General features: G+C 39.0%; 3 protein-coding genes across 6 annotated transcripts; 2 read left to right on the top strand and 1 right to left on the bottom strand.

Moving 5' to 3' along the window:
* The first annotated feature begins 95 nt into the window (after positions 1 to 95).
* Positions 96 to 5,902, top strand: thsd1 (thrombospondin, type I, domain containing 1). Its single transcript, XM_079599326.1, has 5 exons — positions 96 to 478; positions 1,304 to 1,428; positions 2,787 to 3,746; positions 3,919 to 4,077; positions 4,156 to 5,902. Exons 2-5 carry the CDS (start codon positions 1,371 to 1,373, stop codon positions 5,601 to 5,603), a joined length of 2,625 nt encoding a protein of 874 aa, XP_079455452.1. The 5' UTR covers positions 96 to 478; positions 1,304 to 1,370; the 3' UTR covers positions 5,604 to 5,902.
* On the bottom strand, positions 5,865 to 8,710 carry fgl1b (fibrinogen like 1B). Its single transcript, XM_079599328.1, has 8 exons — positions 8,369 to 8,710; positions 8,063 to 8,136; positions 7,739 to 7,976; positions 7,201 to 7,360; positions 6,999 to 7,096; positions 6,839 to 6,927; positions 6,562 to 6,752; positions 5,865 to 6,474 (listed from the first exon to the last, which is right to left on the bottom strand). The coding sequence occupies exons 2-8, from the start codon at positions 8,123 to 8,125 to the stop codon at positions 6,291 to 6,293; spliced, it is 1,023 nt and encodes a 340-aa protein (XP_079455454.1). The 5' UTR covers positions 8,126 to 8,136; positions 8,369 to 8,710; the 3' UTR covers positions 5,865 to 6,290.
* A 144-nt stretch (positions 8,711 to 8,854) lies between these two features.
* Positions 8,855 to 16,501, top strand: tpte (transmembrane phosphatase with tensin homology). Of its 4 annotated transcripts, none has more exons than XM_079599322.1 (20): positions 8,855 to 9,325; positions 9,459 to 9,562; positions 9,706 to 9,775; positions 9,939 to 10,016; positions 10,102 to 10,149; positions 10,311 to 10,472; positions 10,793 to 10,912; positions 11,008 to 11,107; positions 11,679 to 11,742; positions 11,904 to 11,968; positions 12,079 to 12,139; positions 12,257 to 12,338; positions 12,434 to 12,522; positions 12,601 to 12,662; positions 12,745 to 12,825; positions 12,943 to 13,048; positions 14,686 to 14,783; positions 14,966 to 15,061; positions 15,178 to 15,248; positions 15,342 to 16,501. In XM_079599322.1, the coding sequence occupies exons 3-20, from the start codon at positions 9,726 to 9,728 to the stop codon at positions 15,442 to 15,444; spliced, it is 1,536 nt and encodes a 511-aa protein (XP_079455448.1). In that variant the 5' UTR covers positions 8,855 to 9,325; positions 9,459 to 9,562; positions 9,706 to 9,725; the 3' UTR covers positions 15,445 to 16,501. The 4 variants fall into 4 exon arrangements, with proteins under 4 accessions (XP_079455448.1, XP_079455449.1, XP_079455450.1 ...); XM_079599325.1 differs by having other exon boundaries at positions 9,189 to 9,325; positions 9,548 to 9,562; positions 15,342 to 16,255; XM_079599323.1 differs by lacking the exon at positions 9,459 to 9,562 and having other exon boundaries at positions 9,068 to 9,325; positions 15,342 to 16,364.
* The last annotated feature ends 51 nt before the right edge of the window (positions 16,502 to 16,552 follow it).

Genomic DNA, 16,552 nt, shown 5'->3' with positions numbered 1-16,552 from the left:
ACCTCCCTATTGTGAGGAGATTTATTGAGGAGAGGGCATTTTATATTAAGCAGATGATTCACTGCTTACTTTTGACATTTATGTTTGGTAACATGAACTATAGTAGCGGATTGGCTGTATTAGAGCCAGCAGAAACCTCTTCGCGGTCACTGAGAAATTTGTGGTGGGATTTCTATTGAAAATGGACGCAGTTCTTCGTAATTCGTCGGCCAGACGTAAATACTAAATAGATTTTTGTGGAGACCAGACCGCATCCTAACTTAATTTCCCTAATAACAAACGGTGGAGGAAGCAAGACAACGCGCGCTCACGGTCGCGCAGTCTGCGAATTGTGAGGGCGCGCTCACGAGAGCGCGTCTCAGAGCAGGACCGCTCCGTGACGTTCAATCCTTTAACGCTCATAAACAAAACTCACGGTAATCTTTGAGCCCCATAAGGATACAAGAACAGACGGTATTCATCCGACTCAATGTCAAATGTAAGTAAAGTACTTCTAACATCTAGCCTAGGTCTATATGTTATTTATTTTTAATTTGCGCATGTGGGCTATTGACTGGTTTCGTTCATAAGTAGCAGAATGCACGATATTTTTTTTGTGATAATACTTAATTTTACAGTGTCCTTTTTACTCACGTTACATATAGTTCCTATAGTAATTCGCCTACTATACATTTAATACGCCTAATTACACCATCTTAACCCTAGTAAGTAGCCTACATGTAGTTAATTAGCCTAATATTAGCCTACTCAGTACTTAAATGTATAATTACACTAACAATTAACGACACCTTAAAAGAAAGAGTAACCATTTTTTATTATTATTTTGTAATAGGGCTAGATCAGTGTTATACTGTATATAGGCTACATATCTGAAAATGTTTTTTAGTGTTCACATGTATAGTGTCACAACAACAATTTAGTCTATATATAATATTTCTATTTTTATTATAAAATATAGGCTAATTAATGAAAAATATATAGGCCTAAGGAATCTATGGATGTACCTTTTTTCATGGTTAAGCCTTGCTCAATAATTTTTGGACAATAAATGTAAAAGAAATGAAGAAAATACATTGTCTGTAGCCTATGTATTTTATGAAATGTAAGTGTATGTATAGCTACTGAATAGTCTATCTACTGTGTGTTAAAATGTGAGATTATCAAGAAGATATTCAAATTCATTTTTCCACCGATTGATAGTCCAATGAAAGAGTCAAGTGATTGCCCAAACAAATTAGTGTGCTATGGAGAATGAACGTTTTTGATTCATTCCTTGTGTCTGATTGAATTGTGTCTGTTTCAGGACAGAGAGAATAATAGTGGATAGGGGTGATGCTGACAAAGAGGGATAAGAGGCAGCATACGTCGGAATGACACAGGGTTTCCTTACAGCAACCCCATTTGTGCTGCTCTTCCTGTTGGGATTTGGTGAGAAGGCGTTCTTGCATTTAAAGACGTTTATCCTGCATGGCAAATCAGCTTTTATAGAAAATCATACCTTAATGCCCCTAACAAAGCAAACCTGGCGGTGGCACGGAAAGGAACTCCAAACAATGCAACAGGTGTAATAAAATATTTAGTTCTCATTACAACGGCACAAATGTTCAGTTATGATCCAAATTCCCTGCTTTTCATGCTAAATAGTGTTTAAATGAAGGTTAGTGATTGGCAGTTTCAAGTGCACCATGGTGAATCGGGTTCAGTTGGAGAGTAAAATAGAGGGAGGGGGAAGGGAGGGTCACCGACTTTTCCTGCACTCTCTTCCCCTGGATGCATTTGTTTTTTCTGCAGGAAGTGACCCACACACACACAGTTTGTAAATCACAATGCCTCCTCAAGTTCTCATACTCTACTCCAGTAATAGACAGCAGAACATATCTTAAACTTGAAAACTTAACTTGAGAACTTATTATTATTAACTTGAGAACTTATTATACTTATTATTATTATTATAATGTCTTCTATTTCCATCTAGCATAAAATGCACAAAATGAATATATATATATATGGTAATGTCAGAGACAAACCATTAGGTCTAATCCAGGTCTGAAAAAATGAAAACATTTTAAAAAACAATTTAGTCAAAGCATGGCCTGGTTGGCGTGTGTGCTCCGTCACAATGGTGCTGTAGTGCATATTGGCAATGGTGAGTTTGCTTATTCTAGATCCTGTTCCTCCCTTTTCTCCACATTATTACCTGCTCTCTCTGGGGGGGGAAAAGGTACAAAGGTTATCTCTGGGATAGTAGTACCCTTTAAAACAGTTCTAATATGTATCATTTAGGCAATTTTATGTGCACTTTTGGTACCAATATGTATATGCACTCTTTTGGTACAAAGGTGTACCTTTTGAAAGGGTACCGCCCCAGTGACAGCTACGTTGTTTCCTGAGTGTGGCATACTTAGTAGCAATAAAGTAAAAAAAAGTTAAATTTCTTCCTGGCCAGTATCTTAGAGACTTAGTCTCTAGTGTTGGACTCTAGTTTTGGGCCAGTAAATAACCAAACCACACAGAACAGCCTTGTTAATTGCATTGCAGCATGCTAGCAACCACTCAGAATGCCTTAGCTAACGCATAGCAACACCCTGGCAACCACCCACCCTAGCATCAGTGCGAGTTTTGCATGGGCAAGGACTACTGAAAAAAAAAAGAAAAAAATCTACTTATAAGGAGAAGATTCTTCACTCCTGGCCATATTAAGCTACTTTATGTTACATTAATTCCACAGGTTCATTACATTTTGCCTACTATTAATTGGTTTTTAATTTATATTTTCTTTCCCATAGCGATGGCTGGTATCCACCTCTGGCCATCAATGCACATTGCCTTGAGCAATGCCAGTGTGTTTGTGGATTACAACACCGAAAGCAACTTCACCAACCACAGACTGTCAGTGTCATTGATTGACATTGACATGAATGTTACAGTGCTCTCCAGGTCACTTCTCTTTAACCAATCAGAAGGGTCACTGGAGTTTAACTGCTCCTGCTTCCTGTATGCAGGTAATTTCAGATTCAGACTGGAGCAGAAGCACAACCTTGGCGTGTCTAATAGAAGTGCCATCTGGTGGTGGAGTCCTGTTCTGCATGTGCACTGGCCCACCTTTCACCTGGCTGTGGATCGTGGCAGCAACAACCAGAGTTCTAATGACATTAGGATAGGTGTGTACACTAATGACCACTTCCATTCTTGTTCTAGCAGCAAAGCTTCAACTCTCCACCTCGACGTCAGCTACCTTGAACAAGTCCAGATTGGGAAGAACACATTTGAGAAGGTGCAGAACCGGATAAGACACGATATCAAAGTAGTTAGGTCACAACATGTGGAGATGCCATGTGCGTCCCCTCTGACAGAGCGTGGCTTCATCAAGATCTCCCTAAAATCCCCTGTCACCCAGCAAGACATTAAATCCTCTGGTCCTCTTTACCTGTCCAGCATGTTCGCCTACAAGCTTCATGTGGATAACATTTACAAAAGTGGATGTGAGGGGGAAGTGTCTGTCCGTCGAATCGCTCCTCCCTGTACAGTTACAAATGGAAAAGTTCTACTTTATAAGGAAGAGAGTAACAACAAGGCCATTTCTTCTCACGTGGCCTTCAACTTCCTCACGCAAGGGGAGAATGAGACTGAGTTTAACTGCTCCATCTTTGACCCCGGCAGGAATAAGTACTGCTTCCATTTCACACTCGTCTACAGTCAGGCTCCCAGTTTAGCACACACCTGTGTGATTGTGCAAAGACATACAAGTGAGTCTGCTTTTATCTGTCGTGCATGTACATTCGCTATTTTTATCTGGAATTAGCATTACATTGTCAATTAGAAAATCTATTTAGTGATGTAAATTAAGTTGTTTATGTATTTAATATTCAGTATTTTTTATGTATTTTCTCTCTCCAATACCGTATCATTGCCCTGAAGAAATGTGGGGACCGTGGCAGCCATGGAGTGGTTGTAGTGTGACATGTGGTGAAGGGGTGCGAGAGCGTGTCCGTGAATGTCTGCTGCCCTCTAGTGGTGGGATGCAATGCACTGGCATGGTTAGGGAGCAGTCTCACTGTTCGTTAGAAGACTGCACTGGTAAACATTTTACTTACTTTTTTATCTATTTTATTTTTTGACATCTGAACAAAAAAATTTTGGTGTGTTTTTTTCTAGAGGAGCTTCCCTCTCCACCCCTCACTCCACCGCCAGCTGCAAGCACACCCCTAGCTGGGAATCTAGTGGTAGTGGCTGGGATTTCCCTGTGCCTGGCTGTGATTCTGGCCACCATCTTTATCACAGTGTGGAGAAAACTCTGCCGTGCTCCAAAGTGCAGCTCCATGCGCCGTGGCTCTCTGCACTCTCCCAGTGGCCGAAAGAACTCTGATGAAGCTTCTATCTGTGGTCACAGCATGCAGAGACCCAGTTTCTCTGAAAGTCTCCAGGCTGCTCCTCTACAGAAGGGATTTACCTTGCCTGCAAAGCAGGGACCTTCGGACCGAGGTGTGTTGGCTTGTCAACAGAGCATGTCCCTTCCTCTTCCCCTTTCTCAAGACCCAGAGAGAATGTCTCCTTCTGGCCAAAAGATCTTTCCCCCTATTTTTGGCTACCGCTTGGCTCAACAGCAGCTCAAGGAAATGAAGAAGAAGGGCTTAAGAGAGGCCACTAAAGTCTACCATGTGTCCCAGAGTCCAGTCGATGACACCATGCTAGAGGCAACGGCTTCAACCCCTGCCGGTCTAACTCCCGCACCCCAAGAACTTGACAGCCCGGAAGAGTCAAGCAGCAGCCACTTCCGCATAAGGTCTCCCTTTCCAGAACCTACGTGGTCTCCCAAAAACAATGCTTTATCCGATAGACAAAAGGTGGACTTGTTGCTGGGTCCACCGAAGTCTGCATTCAGTGCCAACACCCGTCGTCTCGAGCGCACAGCAGACTGGGTGGAGATGGTAGAGCGTAGTAGAGTGCCCTTCTCCAAGAATCCCAATTTCAGGAGATCCTCAAGTTTCCACGAGAACAACCAGCAGCAGTTTCCCCTGTCCCGACCTTACCGAGAAAGAAGCATGACCCAGGTGACTCCTCGCCAAATACCAGAGGGGAGCTGTAGAAGCAGAACCTGGGAGCATACTCTTCCTGAACTTGAGGTTTGGTCTTGTTCCAGTCCTAGAATGACTGATAGCTCAGTAGACAACAGGAGAAGACCATGGATTGACACTCCTCCATCTCAATCAAACTCGAAAGATTCAGTTCCAGTGACACCAACAAAAGAGCCCTTGGTGGATCGTCATCATGTGGCCAGGAGCCCATCTTCCGCACTGGATCGAGCTGAACGGGCAGAACAGAACTGGAGCAGAAGAGGTCCCTCGCCTATCCAGAGGAACATACTAGCCAGGAAGCTGCGAGAAGCTAATTCATCTACCTGCCAAAGGCAACGCAGTTCCACATTCTCTACCTCAGACCAGCGCAGGGGGCGCTGTCGCAGCCTTCCTCTCTCTGCCGACTACAGCAACTCCCCATATAGTCTAACAGAATCAGAGCAGCACATGATGGATATTTCTGGATACTTGGGTGAGGATGATGGAGTAGAGGTTGTGACCATTCATAAACTTCATAACAATTCATAAACAATCCTGCATTTCTGGGAGGCTCTGACACTGCTGAAGCAAACTCAAACTCTTCATTTATTGGAATGAAGCAGGTTATTTTGCTTCATGTGGACTTTATATCCTTGTACTTCAAGTGAAATCTATGATACATTTTTGGGGGTTTGACTATTAATTTTGAAAAGCCATTTTTGATATTATCCATTATCCATACCACAAGAATGACAACCTTTGGATTTGTTTGTACACTGGAAAAATGTGAATTCTCAGGTTTTGCATGACAGATGAAAATATACATACAGTAAATGTAAATATGAATGTATTTTCAGAATGTTTCTTTTTACTGTTGACCATGTTAAAGATACATTACAAAAATAGTTTGATACATAATCTCAATCAAGACTTTCAGTATGTTTAGATGCTGCTTTATTATGGTACACATATTTTATACTAAGATTGCTATTATATGAATGCATGCAAAGTTAAAATATTTATGATTCTATTTTACCTTCTACACAAAGAATAATTATAGTATTCTTATTCATATCAAATCATAACCATAATATTGTGTAAAGATAAGCCAATGTATTCATTGAATCTACCAAGATCAGTTAATTTTGGCATTAAGATTAATCTTGAATTAAGTCTTATAGTCAATACACTGTAAAATACACAAATGTGCACGATGAGACTTTTTCAGCAGCCTTGCTACTCCACGGGTCCTCCTCCACTCCCTATGTTGTCCATGTAGGAGCTGGGCCGGAGCTTCATGGCCGTGTGTCTGAGAGAGTACCACAGTCCTCTCCATGTGCCCCACACTACACCATTATCATATTTTGCTTTGTACTCTCCCCCTCTGTAAAACCTCCCATTAAGATTGGCAGCATGACATCTGTAATTAAGCAACAGGTAACATAAAACAGGGTGCTTAGTATACAAAAAGCTGTTCTTAAAAACTGCAGAAAGCCCTCAGCATCACCTGTTATACCACCAGCCTCCCCTGTTCTCTGCAGCACAGCTTCCTTGCAGGTAGCGATCGTGATCTTGGTCCCGGGTGCTGAATTGCATGCCATTGTGAGAGGCTGACCACTGCTCCACCATATTGGCTCCTCCGGACAGGGCATCTCCCGCCTGACCACTGTACATCCCGTAGTGCAGCCTATATTTATCCTGAGGATAGAGGAGGAATGATGTGAGCAGAGGAACGTGACTTCTCATCCCTATACATTTCGTAAGGCTAGAATAAATCAATTTACCTTTTCATCTGATACTCTGAAGCGGTCATACATGGCATATGATCTCACTCCATTCCAGTCCATCAGTTCAATTTTCAAAACATTTTCACCTAAAGAGGATTTAGAACATTTTATTGTAGAGCAGAAAAGCAGAGTGATAAACTCATTATCCTAATCTTACCATCACTGAGCAGGGCATGAATATGATCATTCCCAAGCCAGAATTCATCTTTACTTGACTGGAAATTACCAAATCCATTTTTATAATCTTCCCACTTTCTGTGAATAGAAATGGTGATTTGATCATAGCCTACTGATCTTTTATAGGTCTAAATGTGAACCAAAAAACGGTAACCAAAAACACACTATTGCATATGACTTACCTATCGAAATCGACTTTCCCATTGATCCGTTTCTGAATCACAGTCCAGCCAGCACCATCATCCATGTCGCAGTACACAAGGAACGGCTCAAGTAACGGTTTGGGTTTAATCCTGTAGAATCCGCTTCCTGGTTTTAGTCTGTCATATAGCTCAGTACAATCTACGGACATAGAAATTACGGAAATAATAATAGGCTACAACGATTTAACCATTTTGAGATTGGCTTTTTGCCCCATCAAACACATACTCTCTCTCTCTCTCTCTCTCTCTCTCTCTCTCTCTCTCTCTCTCTCTCTCTCTCTCTCTCTCTCTCTCTCTCTCTCTCTCTCACACAAAGTAGGCAGCTTTTTGTTCCATTTGTAGGCTATGTCTGTTTAACCCCAGCAATAGCCTAACACAGCATGAAATACAATAAATATTATTTATAGTTATTAACTTAACAATTTGTTCATAAACAGTTCTAATAATTTTTTTTAAAAGGTTTAATTATAAATAGCCTTATATTAGCACACGTTTCTTATAAGTGTTTAAACTTTACCTTTGTCATGAACTAATAATGAGCCTCCAGTACTTGGTAGGGTTGGTGAAGGTTCAGAGATGTTTTCAGAAGTATTCTTCTTGTGTTCCAGTGATAGTTCCAGGTTGGGAACCAGCCTGAATCGACGGTGAGCACGCAGATGCATAACTTTCCATTCCCCAATCAACAATTTATTATTCAGCATACGAATCTCTTCCTTCAGCGTTGATACTTCAGATGTTTGGCATGCTTTCTCTGCCTTGATAAATAGACAACATTGCTCTTTTGTTATTTATAATGTCCAGACACTGTAGTGGAAAAATTCTAGTCAAAGAGTCAACTTACTGAGATTTGAAGTGATGTTAGAGCTTGAAACGCCAAGATAAAAACCAGCTGTGGCATGACCATTTATTAATATTCTTCAGATGAAAATAGAGAGGTGTTAATTTTTGTCAAAGTATAAAAATATCAACTGTAAGCATAGCTTTCCACTTAATTTGCATTAACGTTAAACATTGTAATGTTTAAAAAGTAAAGCCTATTTAAAGTTTTTAAATGTAAGTAAAAAAAAAAAATTTAGGCTAGCCTACGAGAGTAAGTAGCATAAAAAAAATAAAAATACAAGTTTATTAAATATAAATGCATACATACAGAACGTGGTGTTCTTTCCTCTTCCAGATTATGTGTCAATGAAATGCCCTCCAGGCGTTCATTTCTAATATTTATAGGCTGTTGGTTCCGCCTGGTCCACATTATCTGTTCTCTTGGTCAGAATGATGCTTCATCTTCCCCCATTCCACACATACCAGAAGCAACAATGTAAAAGTTGTGTTTTCTTTATAGCCTAATTTATGTGGAACTTCGGTTCCGCATAAAACACAATCTTCAATTATGATTCGCAATAATGCATCAGCCATTTGGGATAGGTTAATGGTGCTTTTGAGGCTTCACGTTTAAACGAGGCTTCACGTTTAAAACACACGTTTGTTCTACGCAAGCAAGAAGCGGGGTGATTAAATCATACAATTGACGGAATTGTAATTTTTGGATGAACTGTTCCTTTAATTCTTATACACAGCATACTACGTCTTTTACCACTTAGATTTTAATTAAATAAAATCCTAAATGACCTATTGTTGAAAAGAAAAAAATAGTAGGCCTAGCCTAGAAAGTACGCTACAAAGTAGAAGCGCACGCACACTCACACACTTTAATTAAAACCATATTTTAATAACACTACGAAGTTGTATAATGTCTCAGTGAGCCTTTTTGTTTTGTTATCACCTTTACCACTCGTCTTTGATTTTGTGTGATTGTAAACTTGTAAAGCGCATGAGGAAGTTAAAAAACCGCTACGTCCGCATCAAAAGAGTGAAAAAAGGGGCGGTGTGAATGTGTGAACGTGGATGGAAGACCCAAGAAAACTACTGCTAACCTTTGAACCTCCTTCCTTTGTTATCGCAGAAAATCACGGGACTGTCGCCGCTCATGGAGACATGAGACAAAAATACTGTTTGAGGAATATGTGACTGTTCAGAAAGCAGAAAAGCTGCGAGGCAAGCAAAAGGAAGGAAAACAGTTTTCCCGGATGCGCTTTCTTTCTGTCAGGTTTGAATCTCTTTTTCCAATGCTGGCATTCCTTTGCTATGATCTTGTTCAGATTGGAACAAACAATTGCTTGTTATATTACATTATGCGGATTTAATTGCTTCATAGTTGATTTAGAAACCTTGTGTTGCAGACAACTTTTGGGATTAGTGATTCATGGGATATTAATTAGGAAAAATCGCTTAATCCACATCTGAAACCTTACATTTGGATCCTCTAAAGATTTATAGGTCTAAAGTAAGTACATTTGTCATGTTAGGGTTAGTCCGACATGTCTGCTTTATTTCTCAATGTCATTGATTATTCATATTTATTGAGATATATAGCTTTAATTGAACTAACGTTCCTCTTTGAATGTTTAATTTCTTGTAATCTTCCAGAGAGAAATTTTCCTGTAAAAATGACATCCGTGCATTTTAATCCTGGGTTAGATTCCAAGGAAGTTAATGGGTAAGTGAATAACATTCAATTAAAGTTACTAACACTTCAGCAGCATCATGACCTTTACTCCCCCAACTTTAAATGAGTAATTCAGCACTACTCCCAGCTCCTAAAATCACATGATCCACGCAATATGTTTGTATTATTGTACTGTTTCTCTATGTTGGCCAAGTAATGAGGTGAAAGAAGAGGCAGAGGTGCAGATCGATGATGGAAAGGAAGAGAATGAGGAGTCAGACACCATATACCAGTAAGTAAGCTTCTAATTTGGTGACAACGTCATGTCTTAAGACTAATATTCTTATGTCTCATTCTGTGTTTGATTTATTTTGCAGTCGTGTCCGGAGAATTATAACTCCTTTTGTGATGTCCTTTGGATTTCGGTGAGTGGGATTATTTAATTTCAGAGTGTCATATAAATATGTGTCACAAAAAGTGTCATATTCAGAGTGTCATATAAACTTTTACTTATTTCCAAAAATAGATTTTAGGGTATGTTGAACATTGCCTTGATGCAACAGGCAACTTCTGTTCTTCTTTGCAGTGTTTTTGGCTTAGTACTGATCATCGTGGACATTATTCTGGTCATTGTGGACTTGTCCCTTTCCAACAAGAGTCGTGGTGTTGGAAGTGCACTGGAGGCAGTTTCCCTTGTCATTTCCTTCTTTTTCCTCATTGATGTGCTGCTTCGTGTCTATGTGGAGGGGTTAGTAGTTTTTCAAAATTATTTTGCAAACTATAAGTCAACACATAATGCTAAAGTAATGCTAACAACAACTAATAATGCTATAGTGTTCAAGTCACTCATGATAGGAAATGATCTACAGGAAACACATTTTCCCGGCACTTTCTGTTTTTCCAAAATGAGTTTTTATCTCTCTGGAACAATTTCCTAGAGCTCAAGCACAAAAATAAATTAAGTGGTCTGCAAGCTCTGCATTAATACTGATTATATAATTTTACATATTCAGGATCTATTCTATAGCAGTCTCTGATCAACCATTTTAAAATCATCTTCTTTCTCAGATTCAAGGTGTATTTCAGCTCCAAACTGAACATAATAGATGCTTGTATTGTGGCCATTACCCTGGTGGTCACCATGATCTACGCATTCTCCGATTTGTCAGGAGCCAGCCTGATTCCAAGGTACGCCAGCTTTAACAGGAAGCATTCGTGGTTGATGCTTACATTTCATCCAATATTATACTAATGTAAACAATGGTAATATGGTGTGTTTGCAGGGTGGTCACGTTCCTGAGATCTCTGAGGATATTGATTCTGGTACGTATCTTCAGACTGGCATCTCAGAAGAAAGAGCTTGAAAAGATCACCAGGAGAATGGTGAGTGACCTAAACGCAAAAGGAAATTGCCTCATTTTGTATCTTTGTGATTGTATCATTTCAGCCAATCAGATTGTGAGTGAGATTTTTATTTATGGTTTGGTCTGTTTTACACCACATTATAGATTTTACACCACAGAGTAGATGTTGCTCGCAAGCAGCCAATGAAGACCATAGGCTGGCAATATGCAAATTTGTTCTAAACCTAAATAGGTTCGTGCAGGTCATAAGATTGGTATTGCTGAAGAATCATTTCAGGCAGTTCAGAATCTTTTCCTTCTTTTTGGAGATAAAAACATTTATCCATAATCCATTTATCATACACTCCAGTCCTTTTACATTCACACATATGTGTAAACACTACATTTAAGGTAATGTCTAAGAAAGCATTATAGGGGAACTTTAAACTTAGATCTTTTTCTTATTTGTTTTCTTTTTGTTGCATTGGTTTTCATGTTTTTAGATGATTAAAAAAATGCTTTTTTCATGTTTTTAATCTCTTATTCATGTAAGCAATTTATGGTGTTTAAAATGTTCCACATAAATAAACTTTATATAATCGTTTTCACAGGTGTCCGAGAACAAAAGACGGTACCAAAAAGATGGGTTTGATCTGGACCTCACATATGTCACAGGTTTGGTTGCTCTTTATTTTAGTCAGCAGAAATCTTCTTGATGTTTTTTGTTGTTGTCTGTGGTTATTTATTTTTTAATCCGATCATTATAAACAACAGTAAAATCAAGTAATTTGCAAACCAAAGTGATTCATCATTGATAGTGTCTTATCTCTCTTCAGAAAGAGTCATTGCCATGTCTTTTCCATCTTCTGGGAAGCAGGCGCTTTATAGGAACCCCATCAGAGTAAGTCTTCAACATCAAATGTTTAAGAAGATTTGAATTACAGTAGATGTAAAGTTGTTCAGAAAACATTGCAACTACTGTATGATTAATAAGTAAATGACACATTTCAGGAGGTGGTTAGATTCCTGGACGACAAACATCTGGATCACTACAAGGTGTTTAATCTCTGTAGTGAGTAGACGCTTCTCTTAATGATTATTTTACTTTAATAACCAGTAAAGTTAACCTCAGATTATTTCTTCTGTCTCTAAAAGGCACAATAACAATGGTAGCCAATTCTTGTTTCAGGTGAGAAGGGCTATGATCCAAAGTTCTTTCACTATCGAGTGGAGCGTGTTATGATAGATGACCATAACGTGCCATCACTCGAGTACGTATCTCTCAGCACAACTGAACATCAGAACATGTTGCAAATCTAGTTTCCAGCGAGCATATTGTCATGAATCTCTGTTGATCTCCTGTCAGTGATATGCTGCGGTACACAGCCTGCGTTAGGGACTGGATGGCGGCAGACTCTAGGAATGTGATCGCCATCCATTGCAAAGGAGGAAAAGGTCTGTTGTTTGATGGTGTTTTAATGCTGTACATAAATACAGTCTGAAAGGTTCAATGGATTGGATTTTGTTCGACAGGGCGGACCGGGACGATGGTGTGCACATGGCTCATCGACAGTGACCAGTTTGAAAGCGCACATGTACGAACTGGTCATGAATGTTGACATGTAGAGACTTTCTCATCCAAGTTTGTATTCAAATTTTCTTTAACCCATCTTACAGGAGAGTTTGGACTACTTTGGCGAGAGACGGACTGATAAAAGCATGAGTTCGAAGTTCCAGGGTGTTGAGACGCCCTCTCAGGTGTGTGAAACTGCATTAGAAGCCATGGATCCATTTTTGGAGCAATGAATGTACTGTATATGATATATATATATTTTTTTTTATTGATGTATGTTCTGTTAATTTTTGCACTTGCAGAGCAGGTACGTCGGTTATTATGAGATCATGAAGAATCAATACAACCGCCAGCTTCCACCTCAGAAGAGCCTGAAAATAAAGAGCATTCGAATCCACTCCATCGCAGGTCAGAACTAAATGAATATCAGCATTATTAAATGACTGTGTATGTACAGTAGCCTTAGTGTACAATCCTATGGTTTTACATATCAGGACATAATAAAAAAAATCATCTGGTCATTAGCAGGTCCTAAAATTAGGTGAATACAAGTTACAACCTCAGATGAACAAAAAAATGCCATATTACACCGTCATTCTTTTTTTAAACAAAAATAAAGCCAAAATAAAAAAGCCATGTGTGAAAAACTAAGTACACCCGGTGATTTAATTGATTTAGAACCACCTGTAGCAGCAATAACTTAAAGTAATCATTTTCAAGTCATAGCTTTATTAGTCTCACATCATTGTGAAGGAATTTTGGCCCACTATTCTTTACAACGTTGCTTTAAATCATTGAGGTTTGTAAGCATTTATGCACAGCTCTCTTAAGGTCTCTCCAGCCAAGCTTTAGATGTTGGACAGATGGACTCACATTAGACTCCAGAATACTGTGGTATACAGAGGAGTTTATTGTCGACTCAATGACTGCAAGGTGTCCTGGTCCTGTGGCTGCAAAACAAGCCCAGATCATCACCCCTCCACCACCGTGCTTGACCGTTGGCATGAGGTGTTTGGGCTGATATGCTGTGTTTGCTGTTCACCAAACGCGGCACTGTCTTCCCCACTTTAGTCTCGTCTGTTCAAAGGACATTGTTCCAGAAGTCTTGAGGTTTGTTCAGATGCAGCTTTGCAAACCTAAGCTGTGCTGCCATGTTCTTTTTAGAAAGCTTTCTGCTGGCAACCCTTCCAAACATGTCTTTTTCTAATTGTACTGCCATGAACTTTAACATTTAACATGTTAACTGAGGCCTGTAGGGTGTAGTTATTGGGTGTTTTGCGCAGTGGACGGTCTGGAGTGAATTTGCTGGGACGTCGTCCACTCCTGGGAAGATTGGCAACTGACTTGTTTTCCACTTGTGAATAATCTTCCTCACTGTAAAATGATGGACTTCAAATTGTTTGGAAAGGGCCGTATAACCCTTCTCAGATTGATGGCAGCAACATTTGCTTCTCTAAGATCATTGCTGATGTTTATCCTCCTTGGCATTGAGTTAACACGCACAAAAAATGCTCCAGACCAACAAACTGCCAAACATAAAACATTAATAGAACATAAAATGAATGGAAACGCTGCTGCTGATAGAGAGAGGTAGGCCTTCTGTAGCAGATCTAGGCAGGTGGTGCTGGGGAGGTGGAGGGATAGAATCATAATTTGTATAGCACGCAGTTATGTTATAACGGGAAATGGTAATGGTTACATGAAATCAATTGCCTGAAAATGTAACATTGAACAAGCCAATTAGAACTCAAATGGAGTTTCATGATTGAACTATTCATATGTCTGTCTATCTATCTACCTGCAGTATATAAAACCAATATTTAAAAATATATTGAATAGAAAATATATTGAATTTGAATAGAAAATAGAATATTCTATATTCAATATGAATATATTCTATTTTATATTCAAATTCAATATATTTTCTATTTAATATTTTTTTAATATTTATCATATATTTTAATTTTGCATATTGCATAATATTTGTATTCATATTCAACAATATTTTCATGCTATACAACATGCATGCTGTGGTTGTTGTTTAGGTGTGGGGAAGAGCAATGGCAGTGACCTGAAGGTGAAGATCATAGTGAAGCGAGAGCTCGTCTTCCAGGGTGTATGTGCTAAACAGCAGAACTGTACGGTAAGTATGTAAAGCTGGAAAGGATTGTTGTTGAATGCATGTTTCTGTTCTCTAAAATAGGCTCAGAGGGCAAAGCTAGCAACTTTTGGCATACTAAACACTTACACCTATGCACAATTCTTTGTAGGATCTATAGCTTTTATTTCAGTCTGATTGTCCTGTCGTGTGTGTGTGTTTTTCAGGTGTTTCCTGACACTGGTAGTAATGCAGTGGTCATCAGTTTGCAGGAAGGGCCTGTTGTGACTGGAGATGTGAAGGTCATGTTTGAGTCCAGTGCTGTAAGCCTCCACTATTTTTAATATTGAATTGACCCATGCGTTTTATGAAGTGCTGTTGGCGGAAAGTTTGAATTAGGTTCACTGGGACTTGAACTTCCCTTTTTCTCTCTGACCAGGGTCTGCCAAAGGGTTACGAGGACTGTCCATTCTATTTCTGGTTTAACACCTCTTTTGTTGAGAACAACAGGTGGGGGTTTTTTTGACAGCAATTTTGGGATTTTTGTTTTTTGTCATCCGAGAGCTCACTGAAATCTTTTGCATTGATGTTTTTGTGTCATAGACTGTATCTCTCGAGGGAGGAGCTGGACAATCCACACAAATCTAAGACCTGGGACATCTATAAGGAAGACTTCGGAGTGACAGTGGTTTTTACAGACCCTTGAGAAGAACATTCTCCATCAGCTCTGACCATCTTTGTAGTTACTTATGAGAAGTGTACTGTAAAGTTACAAACTGAAGCAAATGTTAACACTCCACGTGAACAATAGCTTTTTGAGATTTTGAATGTGATTTTTGTAAAAAAAAAAAAATATTTCCACTCCATTGTAATTCCATGGTTGTCTTTTTGTGTAAAAAAAAAACGCTCAGTACATTTGTTTATCTTAGTTTTTTGTTTACTGTGGTTCTACTGGTATTTATGTTTGGCTAAAGTTTAAAAGTCTGTCAAGGAAATAACACCAAACACCTGCTTCCATGGAAAATACTTGACATATTTCTTGTTTACATTCTGTCCTAATGCATTATATACCGACCCCTAGTGGTTCTGTCCTGCACTGCATCCAGGTGTTGGGAAAATCTTTGATATGAGAGGGATGCTTTATAAGATAAATCGAAAAGATTATTTTCTGGTTTGAGAAAGATTTTGAATAATTACACTGGATAAAACAGAGTAAAGGCCCGTCCACACCAAGATAATATTAGCGTCCAAACCAGCGGACGATATCGTTTAAGCGCGTGCAGCAGGATGGATTCCGATTGGCTGTCAATGTTTTTATCGTTCATCAGCTGGATAAAATCGTCCTGAAAGTGATTCAAACGATATCGTTTCTCTGTGCCGTTAGCGTTATAGCTCGTTTATATAGTTTAATATTGGGAACTTTGTTTAGAACTATATAGTTATCGTCCTTGGTGTGAAAGGGCCTTAAAAGTAGCCATAAGAATTGCCCATTTTAGTTTCAACAGGGTCCTAATCTGTTGTAAATGGAATGACAACTCAAATCACTTATTCCATGTGGTTTACTTCAAAATAATAAGTTAAATATACCCATAATACCATAAAAGTTTGGGGTTAATAATTTTTTTCTTCATGTCTTCGAAAAAAGTCTCATATATTCATGCATTTGATCAAAGATACAGTAAAAAACGTCATATTATAATTTAACCAAAACTATTTTTCAATTTTTAATAAATGTGTACAGTAGTCAACAATTTAAGTGGATCAAAAAAAGGTAATCAAAGCTGTCCTGTGACAAGACCGGGCATTGTTTTAAA

Source organism: Phoxinus phoxinus (assembly GCF_949152265.1).
Source record: "Phoxinus phoxinus genome assembly, chromosome: 23".
NCBI classification, from domain to species: domain Eukaryota; kingdom Metazoa; phylum Chordata; class Actinopteri; order Cypriniformes; family Leuciscidae; genus Phoxinus; species Phoxinus phoxinus.
Note: the sequence above shows the minus strand (reverse complement) of the source record. Positions and strands in the feature narration are given on the sequence as shown.

Coding starts and splice junctions, on each gene's coding strand:
- thsd1 (XM_079599326.1), top strand. CDS start 1,371: ATGACACAGGGTTTCCTTACAGCAACCCCATTTGTGCTGCTCTTCCTG. Junction 1,429..2,786: donor GCTCTTCCTGTTGGGATTTG/GTGAGAAGGCGT, acceptor TCTTTCCCATAG/CGATGGCTGGTATCCACCTC. Junction 4,078..4,155: donor TTCGTTAGAAGACTGCACTG/GTAAACATTTTA, acceptor GTTTTTTTCTAG/AGGAGCTTCCCTCTCCACCC.
- fgl1b (XM_079599328.1), bottom strand. CDS start 8,125: ATGGTCATGCCACAGCTGGTTTTTATCTTGGCGTTTCAAGCTCTAACA. Junction 7,361..7,738: donor ATTATTAGTTCATGACAAAG/GTAAAGTTTAAA, acceptor CTATGTCCGTAG/ATTGTACTGAGCTATATGAC. Junction 6,475..6,561: donor GGAGGCTGGTGGTATAACAG/GTGATGCTGAGG, acceptor GCTTAATTACAG/ATGTCATGCTGCCAATCTTA.
- tpte (XM_079599322.1), top strand. CDS start 9,726: ATGACATCCGTGCATTTTAATCCTGGGTTAGATTCCAAGGAAGTTAAT. Junction 10,017..10,101: donor GAGTCAGACACCATATACCA/GTAAGTAAGCTT, acceptor TTTATTTTGCAG/TCGTGTCCGGAGAATTATAA. Junction 14,784..14,965: donor CTAAACAGCAGAACTGTACG/GTAAGTATGTAA, acceptor TGTGTTTTTCAG/GTGTTTCCTGACACTGGTAG.